The sequence below is a fragment of the Puma concolor genome, chromosome B3 (genome assembly GCF_028749965.1).
Source record: "Puma concolor isolate L17-30 chromosome B3, mPumCon1.1.hap2, whole genome shotgun sequence".
In the NCBI taxonomy this organism is placed as follows: domain Eukaryota; kingdom Metazoa; phylum Chordata; class Mammalia; order Carnivora; family Felidae; genus Puma; species Puma concolor.
The window spans coordinates 65,037,636-65,064,278 of record NC_141672.1 but is presented as its reverse complement, the minus strand read 5'-3'; the positions used below and the strand labels follow the sequence as shown (position 1 = coordinate 65,064,278).

The window sequence follows — 26,643 nt, the reverse complement described above, 5'->3', positions numbered from 1 at the left end:
AAGGGTCACAGTCCTTCCTCTGGTGAAGAATCAGCGAGCTCAGGATCGTGCTTCAGGGTATCAGTTAACCAGACATACCTCCTCAGTGCTCTTCAGTTATCCTTTTATTTGACAAATATTTATTGAACACCTACTAGGTGTCAGGTGTGTACCAGGCACCGGAGAAAATTCACAAGCAAATATTCACTTAAGATGCCTGTTGGTGATAAAATTGGAACGTACCTGGCAGACTAAGTAATTATATAATCCAGGTGGCCTGGTATTTATTTTTTTTAACGTCACATCTTTGGAGCACATATTTCTAGTTATCTCAGTAGTCAACAAGCCCTTAAAATGGTTAAGAACAAGAGGGAACTATGGTTTCTGAGCAACATAGATAAGCTAAAATTACTAGACCTCTTTCCACACGAGAGGACAACACCTTCATACCTCATTTATGCCTTCCCCACATGTAAATTTTGATTCTGAACTTCACTAGAGAGAGATAAATGTGGTATCCAATTCCAAAGCATTACCCATTTTCTCTGTCTCTGTCCCTCTCTTTCATCTCTCACTCTGTGTATATATTAATTTTATAGATCTTTTTATTGTCTGAACTACACTGGTTGCGTGAGAAGCAGAACAATAGGCCAAGAAGTTCCATTTCACACATGCCATCCTTATAATTCAAATAGGACAATAAAAAGAGAGAGAGAGAGAGATCTATAAACTGGTGATAAATCAGTGTCCTAAACCAAATTAACCATCGAAATAGATTATCATAAAAATAACGCCATGAAAAATATTCTTCACCTTCCTGGTTCAGCTGCCTGTAATGGAGAGAGAGGGTGTGTGTGTGTGTGTGTGTGTGTGTGTGTGTGTGCGCGCCTCTGTGTGTGTGTGCCTGCGTGAGTCTGCGTGTATGTGGGCATGCCACACCCACATTCAGAGACGTGCACATACACACACATGTGTGTGCAGAGGCCATACAGTTTGCACATGCTGCTTGCTCCTCCAGGAACAGGAGAGGGCTAAGACACCCCAGGATTGATCATTAGCATTTCCCAGTTTCTAAAGCTCAGCTTTTATTCAACGTAGTAAATGATAATACCGTGTGCCAAGTATTGTGCTAAATACTGAGGATACAAAATGAGCTAAAAGAGACAATGTTTGTCTTCATAAAACTTCCAATCAGAGCAGTATAGATAGACATTAACCAAAGGGGTACACAGATAAAATTTTTGAAACTATAAATCCTGATCGGTGCCATTAAGAAAAGGCACAGGCTGCTCTGAAGCACATAACAGGGGAACCGAACCCAACCTAATGTGAGCTCAGGAACAAACAGATCTCCAAGCTGCAGGACCAGTAGGGACCAAAGAGGTACAAATGTCCCACCAGCAAGGGGTGTCCTGCATCAGTAGGAGGAGTGATATACACTTTCTTTCACTGGAGAAGGCTGGGAAGGAAAAGGTGAGTAAGCACGATTAGGCCTGCTGGCAAAGAAAGGGGGTAAGGGAGTTCCATCCAGAAGGAACCACATCTACGAAGACTCTGAGGATAGAGGAGAGATGGCAGATCCCAGAAGGTCACAAAAGGCAGAGAGCAAGGGCAAGGTGGTACCACATGAGACAGGGGAGTTGGCCAGAAGCCAAATCATGCAGATTATTAACATGGGGGTGGGGAGGAACGGGGAGGATGTGGAAGAGGTTTCGGGTGTTCTTTTACAAAAGCTCATGTTGTTTCCAGGTGGAGAAGAGGTTGACCGGAGGGAAGCAAGATGCTGGGAAGACAGTTATCAGTCCCTTTACCAATCCTCCACACTAGTCCAGGTGAGAGATTGGACCTGCGTCTAACACTAATTAGCTGTGTGACCTTAGATAATTTGCTTCACCCCTTTAAGCCTCAAATTCCCCACCTGTAAAATGGCAATAATAATGGTTTTAGTGGGGATTAAATGAGATCACGCCTGGGGCGCACACGGCCCACTGTAAGCCTTCAATAAATGTTAGCTATTGGTGGTGCTGGAGATGGAGAGAAATAGATTAGAGAGATATAAATAGTCCCCCAGCAAGCAGCCTCCCTGCCTAATTCATCACAAGGAAGAGTGACACATTTTCTTTCCTGAGGTTGGGTAGGAATGAATGGGGGGAAAGCAATTGGTACCACTAGGAGAAGTTTCCCTAATTTGAAACAATTCTTGTTCCTTATTAGAAGTTCTGCCAGTAATATTTAAGCCGTGAAGGGTATCCAAGACCATTTAGAAAAGTAATTAAAGTACTAGAAAAATATGTATATATTTTGTATATAAAGTATTTGTATATAAAGCATGTATTTGTATATAAAGTATTTTTAGTAAATGAGAGTCCTAAAAAAGGTTGAAGTATATGTTAAACAAGCTTTGGGACAACAACAAAAAGATTATAGAAAAATAAGTAACTTACCCAAGGTCATAGGGCTGTTAATGGCTAAAAGCCAGGAGTTGAACCCGGGTTGAACTCTAAGTCTGTGCCCTTTCCAGGAGGGGGCACAGGCTCCTGAGAAGTCCAAACCCAGTTCTTTTCTTCCAGAAGCTTTCAGTCTAGTCGGGAAAACAAACAGCAAACCGTAAGAAACAAGGCACAATTGAAAGTCCAGTTCTGTAGTTTACATTGAAAATTATGGTGACACTATAAATTGTTTGGGTGTTTTGGTAGGCAGGGTCAAACTAATAGAGCTCTAAAATAGTTCTTGCCTTTGGATCTAATAATGTCACTTTGAGGGCTCTATCAAAAAACATACAGGAAGTTAAATAAAAGAAAGCAGGCTTATTTACCGATTGCCAAAGGCAATTGTTAGTTCCTTTTGAGACAAGTTGGATGATAGGCTATTTACATATCCAAAATTTCTAATGCAGTAAGGAAAAAAAATTATCTTTTGTATTAACCACAGCCTTGAGGACTGAGAGACTTCCTTAATTAAATCAAACAGAAGCTTTAGGTAGAACCTACTTGTGGGAAGCTTAAGGTAATTGATCCTGAAATGAAGCACTCATTCAAAATCCGGACACGGGACTTTTGGTACACCTCCTGTAAAAAAAAAAAAAACCTCACTCACTAAAACCAGGACTGGTTTCCTCTAGCTGATCCTTGAGGGCGTCCCCTTTAAACTTGCCAGCCTCCTCCAGTAAAAGATAAAATCATGCAGGGGTATGGATTAGCTATCATGTCATTATAGCAGGCACAGCCGTCTGTTACAGGTAAATTGCTAGGCAATGTAATAACAATGCAGTTTATTTACTGTGCAGGGTGCTTATCTACAGAAATGTTCCGACAAACAAAGAAAGGCACAGCTAAACGCCTTTCCCTTAGAATTACAGACTGAATCTATGCCAGCACCTTCAGAGAATAAAAATGCTAAATAATCCCTGTATAAATAGAGTCCCTAAAAACCCAAAGCGTCTCCTAACAGAAGAAGCAGAAAAAGGCAATTGGCAGATGGGGTGTCCACAAGGTCTTCCTCAGGCTCCCATCTTTATCAACCAAATCACATCCCAAGGGGAGGAGGTGAGGAGGATGTGAAGAGTAGTCAGGCTGAGGCTAGACTAGAGCACTCATTGTTAAAAGATAGTGATGATAATAGCAATGATGACAATAATGAAGCTGAATACCATTTGTTGCGTGCTTATCATCTGCCATTGCAAAGAAGTCAACATTAGCCCTTAATTACCAAAACAACCCTATAAGGTCAGTCCTACTATTCCCCCACTTCACAGTTGAAGAGATTCATGGTTAGGAATTTGTCCACTAAGCTGTTAACTTGAGATTTGAAACCAGGGTTACCTCCCTCCAATACCAGAGCTCTTAACCTCTCTGTCCTCAAGAACCAGAGGGCCTCGCTTGAGGTTGGACTAGCATACAGGACTCCTGCCCTCCCCTGACGTGGACCGCCTTTTAACCTCAAGCACATATCCCACCCACCAAATCATCACACTTTGAAGGGCTTACACAATGAATAATACCAAGGGCACCATTTTATTGGCCTAGTGGCTGCCTTTTAAACATACAGCCTTCCCTGACTAAAATAAGTGAACTAATGAGTGAGGGATTGAAGAAACCTAGTTAAAGCACCTAGGATGGAGTCTAGAGAGACATGACTGGAATGCGATTGCTCTAAAAGAAAGCTATAACCTAATCAATAGTATTAACATATCTGAAGAAAGAATGTGTCCACAGAAGGAAGGTGGTATGCCCAGAGTTCAGAAAAATGGAGAATATTGAATTTGGAAGTGTTTACCCAATCGTGCCCAAGGGAGAGGAGTGTATCTGATAGTCAATAGAAAGATGTACCAGGATTGCTTAGTTCGTTTCAATAGTCTTTGAGTGCCTACTATGTGCCATGGTATATAATGGACACTGGGATTAAACACACACACACAAATACACATAGTTCCTAACACAGAGGAACCTGCAAAGATAGTGGGTGAGACCAACATACAAACAGCTCTTGATGCTAAGTGCTACAGCAGATGTATACACAGCACACCACAGAGCACAGAAGAGATAAACTTAGTCAAAGGAGTAGGAAGTGACCTGTGAGCTGTGTTTCAATAAATAAGCAGGCATCATCTAGGCCATAAAGGAAACAAAGAAATTCCATTCAGAAGAACCAGAAGTTGGGGCGCCTGGGTGGCGCAGTCGGTTAAGCATCCGACTTCAGCCAGGTCACGATCTCGCGGTCCGTGAGTTTGAGCCCCACGTCAGGCTCTGGGCTGATGGCTCGGAGCCTGGAGCCTGTTTCCAATTCTGTGTCTCCCTCTCTCTCTGCCCCTCCCCCGTTCATGCTCTGTTTCTCTCTGTCCCAAAAATAAATAAATGTTGAAAAAAAAAAAAATTTAAAAAAAAAAAAAAAAAAAGAACCAGAAGTTGTCTACATCATAGTAAGTTAGGAATAGAAATATAGAAGTAAGTTAGGGATAGGGACAGTAAGTAGGGTGCCTGGGTGGCTCAGTCAGTTAAGTATCTGATTCTTGATCTCAGCTCAGGTCTTGAGCTGAGTCCAGCACGTTGGGCTCTGCACTGGGCATGAAGCCTACTTAAAATAAAAATTAATTAATTTTTAACAATTAAAAAGGAAGTATTAGTCCAGAGATTGAGGATGGTGTATGTTCAGTAGCCTAAGATTTATCCCAAGGGGAAATAGAAAAACCATTGAAGGATATTAGCTGGAGAATAACAAAGTCAACTTGCATTTAGAAAAATCATTCTGGCAGGAATATAAATAATCAGTGTAAATGGAGAAAGGCTAAGAAGGACCAGAAACCAGTTAAGAAGCTATTACCAAAGACCCTGGTGAGGACACTTCCTAGGTCGATGATAGCTGGGATAAAGAGGAGAGAAAAAACTAAATATTTAGGAAGTGATGCTACTGACTGGTTGGATAGGAAGGATGAAGAAGAGGTGAGAAATCTAGGATGACTCCAAGTTTCTGACTTAGGTGACTAAGTTGATGATATCATGAACTGAGATAGGAAATATGGGAATATAGGAGGAACAGCAAATTTGGATTCAGAAGATGAAAATAAGTTTGGTTTTGAACATGTGGAGTTTGTAGTGCTTACTGGACATCCAAGTGAAGCTGCCCAAGCAGGCTATTAGACATAAAATCAAGAGTCATCAGGTCTGAAGGTAAATATTTGAATATCATAAGCAAATAGGTGATACTTAAAACCTATTTATGTTGTGAGAGTGAAAGAGATTAACCAAGAATGGATAGAAGGATGGATGGATGGATGGATGGATGGATGGATGGATGAATGGGTTGATGGATAGATGGATGGATTGGAAAATAAGCTAGTTAAAGCAAGATTATACTATATTAACTAGTTTTAATTTGGGGGAAGTTTCAAAACTTAGCTTTACCTGACCTTAATGGATAAAAAAGAAGCTGAAGAGTGTAAAGGAAAATAAACTTCAGATAAATATTTCTTTGCCATAAATTGTGTTATTTCTTAAAAGAGCCCTCTAGGTTAAGAAGGAAATTTTATTAAAAAGCATAAAGCAGTTAGAGATGTTTTAAAAATATCAACTCCCTGCTAAAAAAGATGAGAAAATTAGTACTCTCACTCTTCAGCAATATCCCCTAGTAAGGATTACCATTCCTCTTTTACTGTGCCTACACCATTCCTGAGTCCTTTATTTTGACTTACCTCTTACATGGCTGAATCTTGTCATTGAAAAACTATTTTTTCCAGGAAGTTTTCACACATTCTGTATTTCTTGAGTTTGAGGATGTGCAATAATGTCCACCTATTGTCTTTACATTTGACTAACACCTTGGCTGGGTATAATATCCTTGAGTCACTGTTTTCTTCAGAACTTTGTAGATACTACTTTGTTGGCTTCTGGCACTGAGTGAAAGTCCAAGGCCAGCCAGATTTTCCCTATTAATAAGTGACTTGCAAAGCCTGTGTCATTAACCACATGGTAGGGAATGAAAGACTCAAATAGTATCTCTCAATACACTCGATTCCTCTATTTTTTAGGTGGACAAAACTCTTCTCTGGCATTAATAAAAGGCAATGTTAAAAGTTACAAGCCCTCCTCTGCCCCATTAATCTTCTCATCTGTCAAGACTGTCCAAATGTCCTCCACCACCCTCTAAGACTTTCTCCTCCCTCCTTCTAGGCAGAATTACTACTATACTATATAGCAGTTATTACACTTATAGTTGTAGGTATGCCTGTTTGCCCGCTAAATTTGAACCACGTTTTTCTTGATTGTAATCCCAGCACTTATCACACTGCTAAAAAACAGTAAGGGCTCAGACGTTTACTGAATAATCTATCTATTCTCCCTTGCCAACACAACTCTTGCCAACACATACTCTTGGCACAACTCTTGCCAACACATACTCACTCAAAGGACTCTTTACAGCAGTTATACTCAAACATGAGCAAGCATCAGAGTCATCTGGAAGACTGGCTAAAACATAGATTGCTGGGGACCCTCCCCAGAGTTTCAGATTTAGGAGGTCCAGGGTGGGGCTCAGAAATTTGCATTTCTAACAAATTCCCAGGTGACACTGATGCCATGCTGTTGGCTCAGGAACTACACTTTAAGAACCACTGATTTAGAGCACCATTTAGAAACAGGAATAGATTGAACGTATCCTTGCAAATTAACGATGAATAAGCTTATGGGTACCTCCTAAACCATCAAAATCTGGTGGGCTAAATGCCTCCTTATATCATAAACCTACCATAAACCCAAGTATTAGACTATGTGGTCCACAAGAAGAGACATTTTATGATGTTTCACTGAGTTTTTCTTGCTTAATTCATTTTATCACTTATGATGATAAGTAGCTTTAATCAGTATTACTTACCATGATTCTCTATTATACTATAATTATTAACTATACTAACATTAATTCAATTCAATAGTGAAAGAATAAATCCAGAGAAACTTCACGTATTTCATACCACATTCTTCCTCAAAATAAAAGAGTAATAATACCTTTAAACAATCCATTCCTCTCTCATCCTTACTCTGTTGTCTCAGGATTTCTGTTCTCTCTCTGCCTTCTTATCTCCCAGGCACATGAGATAGTTGTGATTCTTACTTGTGTCGAGACTTTACAAGTCACCGCTAGGTACGTATTCCCTTCTACACCATTCTTGCCATTTCGCCATTTATTCCCTGAAGAGAATGGTCTGTGGTCCCGAGGCTTTTACAGCAACCTCTAAATGGTGATTCTTTTACTCCCTTCCTTCCTTAAAGTGTTTAACTTTTCTGAGCACTAAATTTCCCCTGGTTTTCTGCACAGGAGCACACAGTACGGTGCCTTACAATGTTGCACTGCAGTGCCACCTAGAGCCTGCTGCCGGTAAAGACCCAGAGTTAACCAATTCTGAGCACTCTGCTCCAGTTGAGTTGAAGGAAAATATAGTTCTGGATTCAAAGGAACTCTGCCTGTACCAGAAATTGTTCAGTATAAAGGCCATCTGTAACTTCTTCCTGGAACTATGGATTATTAAACCATCATTTGAAATGGAGTCATCGGCTTAAATTTTTGCTTTACATTAGGAATTTTAACCCTGAAGTTTTGTGTGTAAAACATCTTCAAGGCCAGAAACCCTCAGGGGTGATGGTAGGGAAAAGAGAAAACAGCAGCTCCTGGGCCTTTCAGTCCTACTTCTCATGGTTCTGGCTGTGGTTGAGCTTTGTTGAGATCTGCAGGATGAAAATCAGCTTGGCCTGTCCAGGGAGCCAGGCTGAAATGGAGCTCTGCACATTAAGCAAGCAGCCACCACATTAGAAGCCGAGGGTCCATTAGCTCTCATTTAATGTTTCTTCTCAAGCAGATAAGTACAGGCATCAAACACCCCAGCCCTTTTATGATACATAAATCACAGGTCAGTGCCCTCCATGGAGACTCCTATTTGCTAAGCAAGTAGTTAGACCAGAGGCTGGGGAGCAACATTTCAGTTCACTTAGAGACCCAGGGGGATGAGCCGATTGCACAGGGCAGGGCCAGGGATTTCTCCCCACAATTTAATGATTAAACCCTTTCTCCTGCTTGAGAACTAGCACATCATTCCAGACCTTCCACAGGCAGCGGCTTGCACCAAGAGCCACCTTGGTCCCAGCTCTGCCATTAACTTCTTTCTCAAGGAGTTGGTTCCCACAAGTCCACCGGGGACAGAGCAAGCTATGAGACTCCCTCTCTAGGCCCACCACTAATAGGACTGAGGTAGACCTTTTTCCAGACTCAATGCACAGAATCTCTCTCTTGATAATTTATGCCAAGAGGCACATAGACTGAAGGAGCTGGGAACTAAGCCTTGTTAAGGGTGGGGCCCTAAGCGAAAGTCTGTGAACTTGGACTGCTGAGGTCCTCGGAACTGATCTGGCTTCTGCCCTTCCTACACCGACCCACAGCAGTTCTTCTGTGGATTTCATGAGTTCTGTACCTAAAAACCAACTTGTGTGGATTCAGCCCCTTATTACTAAAATTGCTGTCTAAGAAACCCTGAGTCTTAGGAAAAATGATCGGACCCAGGTAGGTACTTCTGCTCCCGCATGTACTCTATTGTGAGAGACCTTCACAGCCAGCACCCAGCCTGCCAGTGCTCCTGTGATCCAGCAGGAGTGGGCCACTCCCATAGGTAAGGGTCAGGGACAAGGAGAGATGGGGACCAGAGTATGGTCTACAGACTATGGCCAATCCACAATCTGTTTCTGGCCTGCAACAAGAAACGCACAGAAACTGAGAGTATTTAGAAACTTTTATAACAATTTTTCAGAACAATTTTATATCTATCAAATCTAATTTTTAAAAATCAGAGCTTAGGGGCGCCTGGGTGGCTCAGTCAGTTGAGCATCCGGCTTCGGCTCAGGTCATGATCTCGCAGTCTGTAAGTTCGAGCCCCGCGTCAGGCTCTGTGCTGACAGCTCAGACCCTGGAGCCTGCTTCAGATTCTGTGTCCCCCTCTCTCTCTGCCCCTCCCCCACTCATGCTCTGTCTCTCTCTGTCTCAGAAATAAACATTAAAAAAAATTTTTTTTTTAAATCAGAGCTTGTATTGTGTACGTCTTTGCTCTTTTTCCATTCCATTTTCAAGTATTTTATTCCACTTTACTCCCTGCTCTGGTTCAGGCCCCTGGGCCATTTAGCTGGCAGAATCTTGCTTAAAGAAGACAGGAATACACTGTACCTTCTCTCCAAGGAAATGCGAGGACTCGCCGGCAGAGGCAAAGCCTATCATTTCCATCTATTTATAAGGAGAACCTTTCCTTGGATCAGACAGGTCAGAGGCAGGACCCCCAAACATCCTGGTATAGAAAACCCATAAGACCCATAGCATCCCGATGGAGTTTAGACAAAGTTTCCAAGAGGAGGAACAGAAGCATTCTCAAGAGCAAACTCGGGAGCTGCATTCAGACATCACCAAGTGGCCCAATGGGCTTGGGGGACTTTAGTGCCTCCAGGCAGGGCATCTCTCTGCCATCTCCCCACGGACCTCCTATACACACACACACACACACACACACACACACACACACACACCCCTCCTTGGGCAGCAGCACCTTCTCTCACAGCCAGTAGCAAAAGTACAGATAGGGAGGGTGCACGGCTCTCACGTTGCCTCATTTCCTTGGGTAGACTCAGCCTGGGTCTCAGGAAGAGAGGAGGCCATTGGGGACAGGGCTGGGTCAGTTAGCTGCGCCAAAACCCTCTAACTCTAAATTCCCTCTGTGTGGGTCCAAAAAATTGAAACATGGACATCGAAAAAAATTTTTAAATAGTGTCCCTTTAACAAGTAAAACTAGAGAAGTATAAGGAGAAGAGGAGTAAGAGACATATGGAGAATGAGACAGAAAATGAGGGAAAGGCAGGAGGGACTAACGGACTAACGAATTCCATGAGGGCCGGGCGCTGGCCGTGCCCCTGCCTAGCACAGGGCAGGCACACGCTGACTCTCAACAAACGTCTGTTGAATGAAGAAAAGAAGGGAAAGTGGACACAGGAGCAAGGAGGGAGGAGGCACCAGCTGGCACGCCGCTGCCCAGGCTCCTCTGGTCCAGCAGCCCGCAGAGGCAGCAGGCAGGGGTGAGGGCTGCTGGGCAGGGTGACCGCTGCGCTCTCACGGCTCTGAAGGGAGAGTCCTTGCCGCTCTCCTTCTTTCTTTTTTCTCCTTTAAAAAAAAAAAAAAAATGTTTTAATGCAGGGAAGAGTCACTGATTTCATTTGAAACAATTCCCAAACAGGATATGGAGTCTCAAACAGCTCCTCGGCGTTTGGCAACTGCCATGCGCAGGTGTTTCTTGTGAGTGCCGGGCGGCACGTAGGGCGCCGAGACCCGGGAACCCTGGGAGGTGGTGCAAAGGCCAGAGGGCGGTCCAGGGCGCAAGGGGTTTGGGCGCTGAGCCCTGGGGCATCCCCCGCATTCCAGAAATCAGACGCCTCCCTAACACGTTTGCTAACCTCACCTCCAGCCCTGAGTCCTTAGTATTATAGGAGTTTTCAATTCCTATTTCTGTAATTTGTAAGACAAAAACAAACTACTGTCCCAACGTGCAGGGAACGAAATGGAAGAAAGGGAAAAATGAGGATTGTTTGATAACAACATACAAACAGTATGTTCAATACAATTCTGTCCAATGCACAGCCAAGTGACCCAGGACAACAAATGGCATATGCCAAACATGTAGCCCAGAACACGGATCACCAGGAAAGTCTGAACTGGGCCCTGGATGAGCCTTTGTCCAGTGCATGATTGGGAATGACTTTGTTTATATAGATAGGCCAGGAAAGAGGCCAGCTTGTCCATTATTACACCAGCCATATTTTCTTGCCCACAAGAAAGTAAGATACAGCAGAATCCCCCAACTTCCAACCAAAAAGCTGAAACTGTTACATGATGCTGGCTGCTCTGAACTGCAAAAAATACTTCATAGAAAAAGGTCTACTGGGTACTTGACTAAGCCCCAGAATGATAAATATGACCAAAGTAGCATCAAAAGCCCCAGAGAATCAATACTGGGAAGTCTGTAGTTTCTATTTAAATTTTTTATTTGAATTCTCTCTCACCCAGAGCCCCATTGCTATCAAGCCCCTTCTCTTAGCCAGCCATACTAAAAGCTAGAACTGGCAACTCAGTGCCTTGCAAAGGTTTTAACAAACAACAGGCACTTGGTAAATGCTTCAAGAACTTGATGAGTTAGGAGGCGCCTGCAGTAGGTTAAGTGTCTGACTCTTGATTTCAGCTCAGGTCATGATCTCACAATTCATGGGATCAAGCCCTGTATCAGGCTGCACTTTGACAGCGTGGAGCCTGCTAGGAAGTCTCATCCTCTCTCTCTCTGCCCCTCCCCTGCTTGAGAGCATGCGTTCTCTCGCTCTCTCTCTCTCTCAAAATAAATAAATAAACTTAAAAAAAAAAAGAAATTGAGAAGTTAGCTAATGAGTGGATTAGTTAATGATTTCAGAAGTAAAATGGTTTTGAAATCAAGAAAAGTACAATGTAGTCATCCCTATTTTTGTCATTTCTCCATCACCTTATTCAGGACCTTCTTAAAGTGAACATAGGCCCAGCATCACAGTGCTTGGAAGGAACCACAGACACTACTCGTGTCTACTGCAATGTCCCAGAAGCCACCAAAGAAAACAAGTAGGACACCGGCGGGGGGGGGGGGGGGGGGGGGGGGCAGAAGGCATCTGAGAGCTCCAGGCCCACTTCAGTTAGTACATTAGGAGAAGGCACAAACTCTCAGTAACATTGGCCATCTCTGCCAGTTAGGTTTGGATAGATTTTCTTTTTTTTTTTTAAGAAGAAATTTTTGAGGGGCTCAATCAGTTGACTGTTCAACTTCCGCTCAGATCATGATCTCGCAGTCTGTGAGTTCAAGTCCCACGTCAGGCTCTGTGCTGACAGCTCAGAGCCTGGAGCCTGCTTCAGATGCCATGTCTCCCTCTCTCTCTGCCCCTCCCCCACTCATGCTCTGTCTCTCTCTCTCTCTCTGTCAAAAATAAATAAACATTCAAAAAAAAGAAAAAGAAAAAGAAATTATTTTTAAGTTTATTTTGAGAGAGAGAGAGAGAGAGAGAGAGAAAGAACACAGCAGGGGAGGGGCAGAGAGAGAGGAAGAGAGAAACCCAAGCAGGCTCCGTGCCATCAGCACAGAGCCCAACACAAGGCTCGAACTCACCAATCGCAAGATCATGACCTGAGCCAAAGTGGGATGCTTAACCAACTGAGCTATCCAGGCACCCCTTGGATAAATTTTCAATCCACTCAGCAGCTTTATTTTCACAAGAGGCTCAGGAGGGACGGAACCACAGTAGAAAGACCCTGGGGACTCACTTGTCAGCATTATCGCTTCTTCCTCTTGGAACCATCCCTGGGACCTAGAGGCCTGGTAGGAAGAGGAAGACAAGAAATTGACAGCAGCTGCTTGGTGCTCCTGGGAATAAGAGGCAGAATGTCTAGAGAGTATTGACTCTTACAATGAGCTGCTGTTGACAGGGATGCCCTCATGGATCTTTGGAGTGAACCAGGGCTAAGGAAGCACGAAAGAACTGGTAAACAAGACGGATTTGCCTTCTGCCCTCACGGAGCTTATGATTCTATTTTACTAGAAGTTGTACAATATGTGCTGGGTAGAAAAGAAATGGAGCCCTGGGCTGAAGAACAAGTGGTCCTGCTCTGGATACTGTCTCAGTCTCCCGGTTTATACTTCAGCTCGGAACCTTCATTTTTAGGCCAAGCTCCTTCTGTCATCATCTTACAGATGTGCTTACATTGTTAGTTCCTATGTTTGTATTCCAACTAATACAGATGACTTCCCAGACTTTAATCCTCAAACACAACAATATGTAAACTGTATTTCTGCCGCATTCTCCACCGCCACGTAGGTAGCTTGAGGCCTCCCTCCACATTGGTCAGTGCAGTTCCACTTGTACCTGTTTTACCTACTGGGCTGTTTGTCTAATTTGGATAAAAAGTTTACAAACTGTGAATCTGTTTAATTCCTTTTCTTACACGTAAGACAGTGGAAGTTCAGAGAGAAGAGGAGACGTGCCCAAGACAACACAGCTAGTGAATCATGGAAACAGGCCTAGACTTTAAGGTCCCGACCCCAGTGTTTTCCACTGGAAATGCTAGCAACAACAGTTTCTCAAACATGTGTTCCTCGTGGAAAATGCCAAGAAATTCTCTGCCCCCGAAGGTGACATCCATGAGAAAAGTTTGTTTTCAGTGTTCTCCAGAGGTGTCCATTTCCTCTTGAAGTAGGGCTTCTTTGATCACAAGTGACGGAAAGCCACTGAAAATGCTTAGGCCAAAATGAGGCGCTTTATTATAAGGGGTTCAGGGAACTCAGGACAGGAATGCATCCGGGCCCCAGGTATAAGTTGGAACCAGCGATTCAAACAGCTTTAGAAATCTCTCTCCAGGGGCACCTGATGGCTCCGTCAGTTAAGCGTCCAGCTTCGGTTCAGGTCATGATCTCACGGTCCGTGAGTTCGAGCCCTGCATCGGGCTCTGTGCTGACAGCTCAGAGCCTGGAGCCTGCTCCGAATTCTGTGTCTCCCTCTCTCTCTGTCCCTCTCCCACTTGTGCTCTCTCTCTCTCAAAAATAAATAAACATTAAAAAAAAAAAAGAAAGAAATCTCTCTCCAGATCCTGCTTTGGCTTTTGTGCAAATTCACTTTATCTTCTACTCTCTACAGACCAGATTTTTCTACTTTGCTATCATGTGGCAGAAGACAGGGTCCTACCTGCTCCCACAGTTTATTCTCCTAAGCTCCTAACCCCACGCGCATTCACTCTTTTTTGGTTAGTTTTGTTTTTAAGTTTATTTGTTTATTTTGAGAGAGAAAGAGAGAGAGTAAGTATGCACACACGTGAGCAAGCAAGAGGTAAAGCAAGAGGGAGACAGAGAATCCCAAGCAGGCTCCACACCATCAGCACAGAGCCGACGCGGGGCTTACTCTCATGGTCATGAGATAGTGACCTGAGCAAAAACCAAGAGTCGGACACTTAACCGACTGAGCCACCCAGGTGTCCCTTTTTTGGTTAGTTTTAATGAAGAATCAGTTACATATAGTAAAATTTATTCTTTGTTAATTGTATAGTTCACGAGTTTTTACAAATGTATACAGTAACGCAACCACAACCACAATTAAAATATAGAACATATCCATCACTCCAAATAGTTCCTTTGGGCTATTTTCAGTTAATCCTCTCCTCTACTTTCAGCCCTGGCAGTCACTGACTGATCCTTCTATTCCTAACATTTTGACTTTTCTAGAATTTCATATAAAGTCATGCAATATGTAGTATGACGTTTCTCACTCAGCAGAATGTCTTTGAGACATATCCACACTGTTCTCATGAGTGTTGGTGGTTAGTTCCCTTTTGTTACTGAGCAATATTATATGGTATAAATATTCCACAATTTGTTTATCCACTGTTGATGGACATTTGGGTTGTTTCCGATTTGGAGCTATTAGGAACCAAGCTGCTATGACCATTAATGAACAGGTCTTTGTGTAGACAAATGTTTATGGTTTTGTTTCTCTTGGGGAATATTTAAGAATGGGATTGCTGGGTCATACTTTAAATCATTTGTTTTGGGGCGCCTGGGTGGCGCAGTTGGTTAAGCGTCCTACTTCAGCCAGGTCACGATCTCGCAGTCCGTGAGTTCGAGCCCCACGTCAGGCTCTGGGCTGATGGCTCAGAGCCCGGAGCCTGTTTCCGATTCTGTGTCTCCCTCTCTCTCTGCCCCTCCCCCGTTCATGCTCTGTCTCTCTCTGTCCCAAAAAAAATAAACGTTGAAAAAAAAAATTTTTTTTAAATAAAAAATAAATCATTTGTTTTGTTTTGTTTTGTTTTTTGAGAGAAACAGAGAGCTTGTGCACATGTGGGGGAGGGGCAGAGAGAAAGGGAGAGAGAGAATCCTAAGCAGGCCCCACACCTCCAGTGCAGAACCTGACACTAGGCTCGATTCCACAAACCATGAGATCATGACCCGAGTCAAAACCAAGAGTCTGACATTTAACTGACTGAGCCACCCAGGCACCCCAATGATGGGTCATACTTTAAGTGTATGTTTAACTTTATAAGAAACTATTAAATTGTTTTCAAAGTGGCTGTGCCATTCTGTGATTCCACTAGCAATATGTGAGTATTCCAGCTGCTTCACATCCTTTCAAACACTTAATATGGCCAGTCTTCTTAATTTTAGCCATTTTAATAGGTATGCAGTAGTATCTCATTTTGGTTTTAATTTTTATTTTTCTAATAAATAATGATGTTTAGCATCTTCCCACGTGTTTACATGCCATTCATATTTCTTCTTCGGTGAAGGATTTGTTTAATTCTTTTGTCAATTTTTGGAGGGTTGTTTCTCATCACTTCTCAGCCTTTTGGCTAAGATCAAGTAGAGGGCTGTTTCTCCTCTCATTGAGTTATAAGAGTTTTTATATACTCTATATATGAGTCCTTTATCAAATATGTGTTGTGCAAATATTTTCTCCCAGTCTGTGGCTCATCCTTTGATTTTCTTAACAGTACATTTCAAAGAGTAGCTTTTTTATATGTAAGGTCCAACCTACGAATTTTTTCTCTTACAGTTCCTACTTATTGTGTCCTATCAAAGAAATCTTTGCCTAATGCAGGGTCGTAAAGATTCTTCCTTATGTTTTCTTCCAGAAGTTTTATAGCTTCCTGCCAATGGTCCACTTTGATTTTTATCTATGGTGCATCTCTCGCTTGCCCTTATTCACACTCTTTCACTCTCTCCTTAAACCTAACTCTCTGAGGTAGGACTCTGGGAGCTTGGGTCAGGTGTTCATTCCTCAACCAGGGAAATTCCCTGACCTCCCCAGCTTGATCACATGCCTGTTCTGGTCCAATCAACAGTGTTCAGAACTATTGGAAAAATATGGCTGCTGAGAAGAAAAGCTGGTAAAAGCAAGATAAAAGGGGCCAGCCAGATGTCCGAGGCCAAATACTCCCCTTGCATGCTTTTGGCTTCTGTAATCTTGCTTGCCTCCTGCATCCACCAACTGCCCACTTTGCACCACTGATAAGTGCCCCCCCTTTTCTTTTTTTTCTCTCGAGCCCCTACCATCCCAGCCATAAAAGAAGGCCTACACCAAGGTTCAGAGCTCAGCCTTCGGAGGTGACTCTGCTGGGCCAGCACCGGTGCCCAATAAATAGCATGTAGCTTGTCTCTTCCTGCCCGCTGAGGATTTGCTGTAACATTTTTGGTGCACTGGCTAGGAAGCCGACAGCTGGGCTGGCCCCTTGAGCCACCATTGTCAGAGGCCAGCAGAAGAGGCCACTCTTCACAGGCTCCTGTGATAGAAAGAAAGGTGTACCACTGGTGACGTCATTGGACTGTGACCCTTGCTGGGCCTGGCAACAGTCAGCCCCCACTACACTCTAATGGACTCCAGGGGGAATCAGAAAATTCTGCCAGTACAGGACATCAGATCGTGTAAGTGTCCCTGGGGACCCAGGACTGAGTTCAGGCCGACCCTAGAGGCAGATGGGGAGCTTGATCACCTCCCTGGTGACACAGTCACCACATAGGACAGGGAAGCTCCAGGTGGAAATTTGCAATCTGTCTGAATGTGTGAGGGCATGCCCGTGTTCCACAGTTTTGGCCTCGGAGCCTGAGTGGGTCCTACCCTGCAATTCCATGGTCATGCATTCCACGACCTCATGTGGCTCAAGGCAGAATCGGGTCCACAGAGGTCTTATCTGAGTGAGGGGTTTATACTGACCTGCCAATGCTAAGAGGCATCTAAATCCCCCAGAGGGGAGCGGCAAGGCAGAAAAATCAACCTCTTCCCTCATGTTTGTCCTGTGACACTGTACATTGGGAGGGATCTATCTAGGATACCAGGATGGGGGGAAATTCCTCAAAACCAACTGTTTTGGAATGTATGATTAAGAATTTTAAAAAGGGATTTTCAGGTGACAATGGGGTCAAATTGACCCCCAGAAGTCATACACCCTCTGTGAATTAGAATGGCCTATGTTTGGTGTAGGCTGGCCCCCTGAGGACACTCTAGATATCCCCACAGCCCAAGCTGTTGATAAAGTAGTTAATGGAGACCCTGGCCACCCAGATAAATTCTCATATATCGATCAGTGGCTGGAAAACAGCCCAAGTCAAGCCTCCTTGGTTCCAGTTCTGCGTTAATAGTAAAGGACAATGTAGGGTCTTAGTGGCACAGGCCGAGAAGAACTCACAGCAGAAAAAACCACCCCCCATCCTCCAAGAAAATTCAGAAGAAGTCTGAATTTCCATCACCATATGCCCCCAGCGCCCCATCAATCAAGGGAGGGGAACCTCGCCTGCCCGATAGTCCACACTCCCATTGGTCTTGCCTCTACCAGCAGCCATTCTGCCCCAACCAGGGACACCTGGTTCAGGTAGGAAGATGCTTTAAGTCTGCAGCTCAAGGTCCAAGGCCCCCAATGGCAATGCAGATGCCGTTGCAGGAGACTAGAGGTCCCCAGAGAATAGCCCCCAACGGGACCCTACAAGAGGAGTGGTTGGTTTTCTGCCACCAACCATTCTCTACTACTGACCTCCTCACCTGGAAACACCACACACACTCCCTACTCTGAGAAGCTGTAGGCTATGCTACATCTAGAATCCATAATCCAGACTCACTGTCCTGCTTTGGTTGACTGTAAGCAGCTTCTGCTCACCCTTTTCAATACAGAAGAGCACCAACGAGTTGTCACCAAAGCCAGAAAATGGCTCCAGACTGAGGCACCAGATGGGCATCTAGACATTGAGGCTTGGTTACGGGAGGCTATGCCCAAAGAGGAGCCCCTATGGGACCCCAACACAGAGGCAACAAGGGCCAGATTAGAAAGATACCAACTCACCTTCCTCCAGGGGGTAAAAGCAGGGGTCAAAAAGCCCACCAACATGGCAAATGTATCTGAGGTCCTACAAAAGCCAGAAGAGAGTGTGGCTGATTTTTATGAAAGATTATGTGAAGCCTTCAGAGTTTACACTCCATTTGATCCAGAAGCCCCCAGAGATCTGTGCATGGTCAATGCTGCCTTTGTGGGACAGGCCTAAAGTGATATTAGACAGAAGCTCCAAAAATTGAAAGGATTCACTGGAAAAAACATCACCGAATTATTGGAAATCACCAATAAGGTTTTTGTAAATCAGGATCAAGCTGCCAGAAAGGAGGCAGACCAAAGAATAAAACAAAAGGCAGCTGTCCTGGCCATGGCCTTGGGGTGACCACCCTCTCCAGAAGGACCCCCACAGAAACCACAAGGGATGCAAGAACAAAAAAGAAGGGCACCACTGGCACAGGATCAATGTGCCTACTGCAAAAAATTTGGACACTGGAAAAATGAATGCCCCAACTACCAAAAAGGAAAACCAAAAACCTCCACTCCACCCAGCCACTACCAACCAGAACCACCTGAGGCCGACCTGATCAGACTGGCAGGAGTGGACGCTGATTAGGAAAGACCGGGCTCTATCCATGAACCCATGGTCAAAATGAAGGTGGGGGGCTAAACAATAGACTTCATGGTCGACACTGAGGCCAAACACTCTGTGGTGACACATAAGGTGGCACCTCTGTCGATCAAGAACTCACCATCGTAGGAGCCACTGGGGCACAAACCCACAGGCCATTTTGTGGTCCCTAACAATGCCGGCTGGGGGTGTCACCAAATAGCTCACAAATTCCTGTATCTACCCAATTGCTCTGTCTCTCTGTTAGGTAGAGATCTCCTAGCCAAGTTGGGCACAGAAATAGCCTTCACCTCAGAGGACAGATGCAATTGTGCCTAAACAAAATGGCCTGACCCATGATTTTGTCCATGACAATTACACGGGAACAGGAATGGAGATTATATACTTCCCCTCCCGGTAAGGCAACTGTGGCCCCCAAGCTAGAAGCTGAATTCCCTTCAGTTTGGGCAGAAGGAAACTCCCGTGGTCTGGCAAAAAACCACCCTGCAATATTAATTGACCTAACGCCTGGAGCCCAACCTGTCAAAATACACCAACATGTGCCTCCCACACAAGGCACACCTGGGAACCCAGACACACTTGGACAAGCTACTCAAGCTACTTCTAAAATGATGCCAGTCCCCATGGACTTCCCTGCTGCCCATGAGAAAGCCTGGGACAAATGATTACCACCCTGTGCAGGACCTAAGAATCATTAATAAAGCAGTCGTCATGCTGCATTCAGCATTGCCTAACCCATACACACTACGAGGACTCATACCCTCTGAAGCAGGATGGTTCACATGCCTAGATTTAAAGGATGCCTTCTTCTGTCTCCAGCTAGTATCTAATAGCCAACCTCTATTTTGAATGGGAAAACCCTACCACAGGGGCAAAGGAACAATTCACTTGGACTAGACTGCTGCAAGGATTCAAAAATCCACCAACCTTATTCAGTGGGGCACTGGCATGTGATTTAGCCAGGTTTCTGGGATGGGATCTAGGATGTGCCCTCCTTTAATATGCAGATAATTTCCTGCTAGCCAGTCCCACATGGACCCAGTGCTGGGAGAGAACCAGGGCCCTACTCAGGCTACTAGCAGAGGCCAGAGACCAGGTGTCAAAGAAAAAGGCACAGATTTATCAACAGGAAGTTAAATATTTGGGCTTCAGAATTACCCAAGGCAAACAGATGCTGGAAGCTGAAAGGAAACAGGCTGTCTGTGCCATTCCTGTTTCCACTACCCACCGACAGGTCAGAGAGTTCCTGGGAGCAGCAGGATTGTCGAATATGGATCCCAGGGTTCTCGGAATTGGCCAGACCACTATACAAGGCACCAAAAGGGGGAAGAGAGAGCACCCCTTTTCTGGGGCCCTAATCAAGAAAAGGCATAGGAAACTATAAAAACAAAACTCACGGAGGCACGAGCCTTGGGACTCCCAGATGTACCATGAGATTTCAACCTGTTCATACATGAAAAGAATGGGGTGGCCCTGGGGGTTCTCACCCAGGAATTTGGACCTTGGCAAAGACCAGTGGCATACATTTCAAAACAGATTGACTCAGCTGCGACAGGATAGCCAACCTGTCTGAGGGCCCCGGCAGCCACCACATTTTTAATCAAGGAAGCATATAAACTCACGTTGGGGAAAAATCTAAACATTAAGGGTCCCCATTCTGTTATTAACCTTGATGGATGCTAGAGAGCAACACTGGCTAACACATGCTCGGATGATACAATATCAGGGACTGCTATGTGAGAACCCATGAATAAGATTGGAAGTCACAAAAATTCGAAACCCTGCCACTTTCTTGCCCACAGCGGCAGGGTCCCCAGAGCATGATTGTCTAGAGGTACTTGATGAACTCTATTCTAGCCGACCTGGCCTATCAAACAGGCTCTTACAAAATCCTCACCTTGTCCTGTACACCAATGGCAACAATTTCATGAACGAAGGCAAAAGATATGCCGGTTGTGCAGTAGTCTCTGATTTTGAGGTTGTAGAAGCACAGGCCCTTCCAAAAGGAAGGTCAGCCCAAAGAGCAGAACTGTGGGCCCTAATAAGAGCACTAGAACTCAGTAAAGACAAACGAGCCAACATATAGACTGACTTGCACTATGCCTTTGCCACTCTACATGTACATGGGGCTCTATACAAGGAGACAGGACTTTTGACTGCAGGATGAAGAGAAATAAAAAATCAGGAAGAAATCCTAAAACTATTAAGGGCAGTCTGGGAACTGGGGAGGGTAGCAGTCATCTGCTGCAAGGGATATCAAAGAGGAAAGGACTCAGTGTCAGAAGGTAATCAACAAGCTGACGCCAAACAGCAGTGGGAAAAGAAACAACAACCTCAAAAATTATGCTGGCCCCGGAGCTGCCAACTTCCCCAAGGTACACAATCCAAGAAACAAAATGGGCACAACAGAAAAAAGGAGGCCAGACAAAAGAAGGATGGTGGGTACTTCCAGATGGCAGAGTCCATATACCGGAGCAGCTAGCCCACCGGGTGGTTCTCCAAAAGCATGAGCTTACCCACCTAGGGAAAACTGCCCTTGAAACCTTATTAAGCTGTCACTACGTAATTGCTCGACTCCCATTCCTCTGTGGCTGGGTCTGTCAACACTGCCTTCTCTACACATAAAATAATGCCAAACAAGGCTCCACTGGGCCCATGGGAATCCAATGTTCTAGTCAGGTACCCTTCAAAGATTTAGAGGTAGACTTTACCAAAATAAGGCCCAGGAGAGGATACAAATATCTTTTGGTATTCATCTGTACATTTCCAGGTTGCGTTGAGGCCTATGCACCAAAAAGGCAAGAGAAGTAACCAAGGCCTTGCTAAAGGATATCATTCCTAGACATGGAATGCCTTTAACCATAGGCTCAGACAACAGCCTGGCTTTTGTGGCTGAGGTGGTGCAACAAGTAGCCAAAGCCCTAGGTATCCACTGGAACTTACATGCAGCCTACGGGCCCCAGAGTTCAAGGAAAGTGGGACGTATGAACCGGACCCTTAAATCCACCATGGCAAAACTATGTCAGGAAACTAACTTGCCCTGGCCAGATATACAACCCCTAGCTCTTCGCTGAATATGCTGTACACCCCAGACAAAAATAGGATTCTCCCCATTCAAGATCCTATACGGAAGGCCCCCTCCACTAGTCAAAGGGGCACATGACAGAGCTAGGGAATTTAGAAATACAAAAACAAGTGCAAGGATTAGGAAAAACTGTACTGGGGATACATAGATGGGTGTATCTATGTATTCAACAGAATACCTATTTCCCTAGGAATAACTGTACACCCCCACAAACCTGAGGATCAGGTTTGGATAAAAAATTGGAAAAAGGAACCACTTAAACCTACCTGGAAGGGACCTTATTTAGTTGTTCTAACCACGCCCACAGCTCTCAAAGTTGCAGGACTAACTGCCTGGATCCACCATTCTGAAGTAAAGGCAGCCCACCTGTCACCTGACAACCACTTGAAATGGAAAGTAACTATTAACCAGAATAATCCTCTACAGATCACCCTTAAGAAGACAGCAGACGATAAGCAGCCTGCAGCCAACACCTGAGAACTCTCTGTAACCAGAAGCTTGAGGAAAATCACCAAGCAACTTAAATGAAATAAAATAAATCGTTCTCTCTCAAATCTCATTGTCATCCCCTACCTATTTCTCTTTCCATACTTGTTGCCATCCTCTTTGCTGTAGGGCTGACCCAAGTTACTCCCACAGACTGGCATCTCAGTCACACACTTGTTAGCCTTCCTCTACATACTAGTGTCAGGATGCCTTATTCTCCTTAGATGTATATGATCTGAGTTATGATTGATGTCCTTCTCTGCATGTTGTTCTCTGCCTTTATAACTGTCTCCTACCCAGGATGGGATCACCCTATCTCCTGTCCCTGTTGCACATATTACTATTCCTAACCTGTTCAAGAGGGGTCTTCTCACTCCTGCCATGCAAATGTGTGACTTATCACTCACCCTTATCCCCCAAGGCACAAAGAGCCACTCTATGCTACCAACCGTTGAATCCCATCTACTGTCTCCATGAGGGACAAACTTATGTTACAGGAGCACGGGGTTGCACTACCTGCTACACCACTCAGCCTCCTAGAGAGGCCATTCCTCCCCCTATGCCCTTCCCGACTCTTGCTCCAACTCCTCCCCCTGTGCCAGTTCCCACTCCTCCGGTCTGCAGAGGTAAAACGACACTACCACCATGCCCCTGTGCCACTGTGTACCCCCGCATGCCAAATAGATGTTATGATATTAGGAGGGCCACACCCTGTACCAGAAACAGGAAAACTTATTAGATGGGAAAAATAAAACACTATTGGGGGCTGCCTGATCCAATGCCCTGATGTTCCCCATGCCTGTTGGGTCACTTCTGACCTAACCCTTCAACTTCCATCGGAACATAAATCAGACAGGCCACTTGTCTTGGATCCCTGTCTAAACCAAATGTTAAACGCAACACATTGCTTCCTCAATGATACCAATCCCAGCCTGGCCAGAGCCTGATGGCTCTGCTTGTCCACAGGACCCCCGCCCCCTCACCCCTGCCATTACACAGCTACTCTTCTAACACAGGCAACTGTAAATGTTACCCTGTTAACTATAGACCCAGACCCCCACATTGTGAGACCTGTACTAACTGGAGTCAAACTGTCCCAAACAGCTCCCAGGTGCCTGACAAACAAAATGGGAAAGGAGCCAGTTGGCAATCTGACCACTGGCAAATGCAACCAGACTCTTGATAGTCAGAAATTCACTCATCTTCCTATAACCCAACTCTGGTGTTGATTGAATGGGTATCTGCACCCTGGCCTTTCTCACTCCTCAGATAAACACTGTACCCAACAATCAGTCACTTACAGTACCCTTGGCAGCATATACCCGATCAAAAAGAGCCATTAAAGGCATACCCCTGCTGATTGCCTTAAGAAAAACAGCACTGGAATAGGAGGAATAGTCTTCTCAACCACTTATTATCATGAATTATCCTAGGACCTAACAGATGACAGAAAACAGGTTACCAAATCTCTGATGGTTTTACAAGACCAAGTAGACTCCCTAGCAGCAGTAGTCTTACAGAACAGAAGAGGGCCAGACCTGCTAACTGCCATAAGGCGAGGACTATGTCTCTTCCTAAATGAAGAATGTTGCTTCTGTGTCAACCAATCAGGGATAGCCCGAGATAGGTCCAGCAGTTAAGGGAGCGAATCAACAAACAAAGACAGGAATTAGCAGATGTAGAGAACTCTTTTTTTTTTTTTTTAATTTTTTTTTTTAACGTTTATTTATTTTTGAGACAGAGAGAGACAGAGCATGAATGGGGGAGGGGCAGAGAGAGAGGGAGACACAGAATCGGAAGCAGGCTCCAGGCTCTGAGCCATCAGCCCAGAGCCCGACGCGGGGCTCGAACTCACGGACCGCGAGATCGTGACCTGAGCTGAAGTCGGACGCTTAACCGACTGAGCCACCCAGGCGCCCCATGAACTCTTATAGCGGCATATGGAATTAAGCATCCTGGCTCCTCCCTTTAGCTGGTCCACTCCTAATGCTTTTCATACCCTCCTGTTTTGTGCTTGTATTCTTAATATGCTAACTAGGTTTGTTTCCTCTCATCTAGAAGCTATAAAACTCCAGATGAGGGGCACCTGGGTGGCTCAGTCGGTTAAGCTTCTGACTTCAGCTCAGGTCATGATCTCATGGTTAGTGAGTTTGAGTCCTGCATGGGACTCTGCACTGACAGCTCAGAGCCTGGAGCCTGCTTTGGCTTCTGTGTTTCCCTCTCTCTCTCTCTCTCTCTGCCCCTCCCCAACCCTCAAAAATAAATAAACATTAAAAAATAAACAAACAGGGGCGCCTGGGTGGCGCAGTCGATTAAGCGTCCGACTTCAGCCAGGTCACGATCTCGCGGTCCGTGAGTTTGAGCCCCGCATCGGGCTCTGGGCTGATGGCTCAGAGCCTGGAGTCTGTTTCCAATTCTGTGTCTCCCTCTCTCTCTGCCCCTCCCCCATTCATGCTCTGTCTCTCTCTGTCCCAAAAATAAATAAACGTTGAAAAAAATAAAAAATAAAAATAAACAAACAAAAAAATTCCAGATGATACTCCAGTTGGACCATTCTAGCTGTCTCTACTCTCCTTTGGATGATGAAGAATCCTAGCTGCCTCACCCCTCCCTTTGATGCCCTTGTCCAGCAGGAAGAAGCCACAATGGTCTCTGCCCCTCCTCCCATGGCAGCAAAGGGTTCCCTGGCCCCACAAACTGATTTTCTCTAAGTCTGCTACAGCAGCTTGAAAATCAAGAGGGGGGAATGAGAAGAAAAGCTGGTAAAAGCAAGATAAAAGGGGCCAGCCAGATGTCCGAGGCCAAATACTCCCCTTGCATGCTTTTGGCTTCTGTAATCTTGCTTGCTTCCTGCATCCACCAACTGCCCACTTAGCACCACCGATAAGTGCCCCCTCCCCTTTCCTTTTTTTTTCTCTTGAGCCCCTACCATCCCAGCCATAAAAGAAGGCGTACACCAAGGTTCAGGTGCCTTTGGAGGGGACTACGCACCAGTGTGCAATAAACAGTCTTTCTTGATTTTCCAAGTGTGTGTGGCTTGTCTCTTCCTGGGAGCTGAGTATTTGCTGTAACACTGTCACTGGGACCCATGTGGTTGGGAAAAGGTACAAATCGATAATCAGAGAATGAGGAGTTACTACAGACTAGAAAGATAACCTAACAAGTGTTCATTTACCCTGTATTCTGGCTCTACCTATCTAACATATACTTTAAGCAATTAACGTGGAATATTACAAGTTTTCTTATTATTGAATGAACAGATTTTACCAATATTCACACATAATTTTCTATATTATCCAACAGAGTTCTAGTCATCCTTCCATGCCTAACCTACTAAAATACCACCCCTGTTGTGAAGCCTTGGGTGACTACCCAGACCAAGTTAGCACTACTATGGCACCTAAAACATATTTGTCTTCTTCAACAAACTGTTAGCTCCTCATGGGCAAGAACCTTATCTTGTTTGTCTCTGTCAAAAATGAAAGCCTAGTTTAATTCCTGGCCCAAAAAAAATTGTTGGTAAATATTAAGTGTTGGGTTTGTCCTATAACTATTTATCAAATATCAATCAGATAATAAAAGAATGACAACGTTGAAGACTTTCAAGTGGTGGAGTTACTTTGCAGAGTTTTACACAAGAAAGATCCTCACTTGAGACTGATGGCTGACTCACACTCAATGGAGAAAAAAAATAAAGGCTGAGAATCTCATATCAATCTCACTCTGACTTTTCACCCTTGCCAGGGGGAACATAATTCAAATGCTTCCTTGCAGTTATGATGTACAATGTTGAGCTGAGACCCACTTGGTAAGGAATAGTTAGCATCATGACCAAAGAGCAATGAGATCAGTGGAATCTACTACGTTTAATCTCACATCATTCTTTTTTTTTTTTATTTATATATGAAATTTATTGTCAAATTGGTTTCCATACAACACCCAGTGCTCATCCCAAAAGGTGCCCTCCTCAATACCCATCACCCACCCTCTCCTCCCTCCCACCCCCCATCAACCCTTAGTTTGTTCTCAGTTCTCAACAGTCTCTTATGCTTTGGCTCTCTCCCACTCTAACCTCTTTTTT

The 26,643-nt window shown here is 44.6% G+C and overlaps 1 protein-coding gene across 3 annotated transcripts in view; it reads right to left on the bottom strand.

Annotated features, from left to right (window-relative positions):
* LOC147580027 (uncharacterized) overlaps positions 1-26,643 on the bottom strand; it is a 228,004-nt gene that overhangs the window by 22,794 nt on the left and 178,567 nt on the right. For all 3 annotated transcript variants that reach the window (XM_086709945.1, XM_086709944.1, XM_086709947.1), the window contains 2 exons: positions 2,970-3,047; positions 2,424-2,560 (listed from right to left, as the gene is read on the bottom strand). In XM_086709945.1, the coding sequence (XP_086566071.1) occupies positions 2,424-2,433 (10 nt within the window). In that variant the 5' untranslated portion in view covers positions 2,434-2,560; positions 2,970-3,047. The remainder of the gene's footprint in view (positions 1-2,423; positions 2,561-2,969; positions 3,048-26,643) is intronic.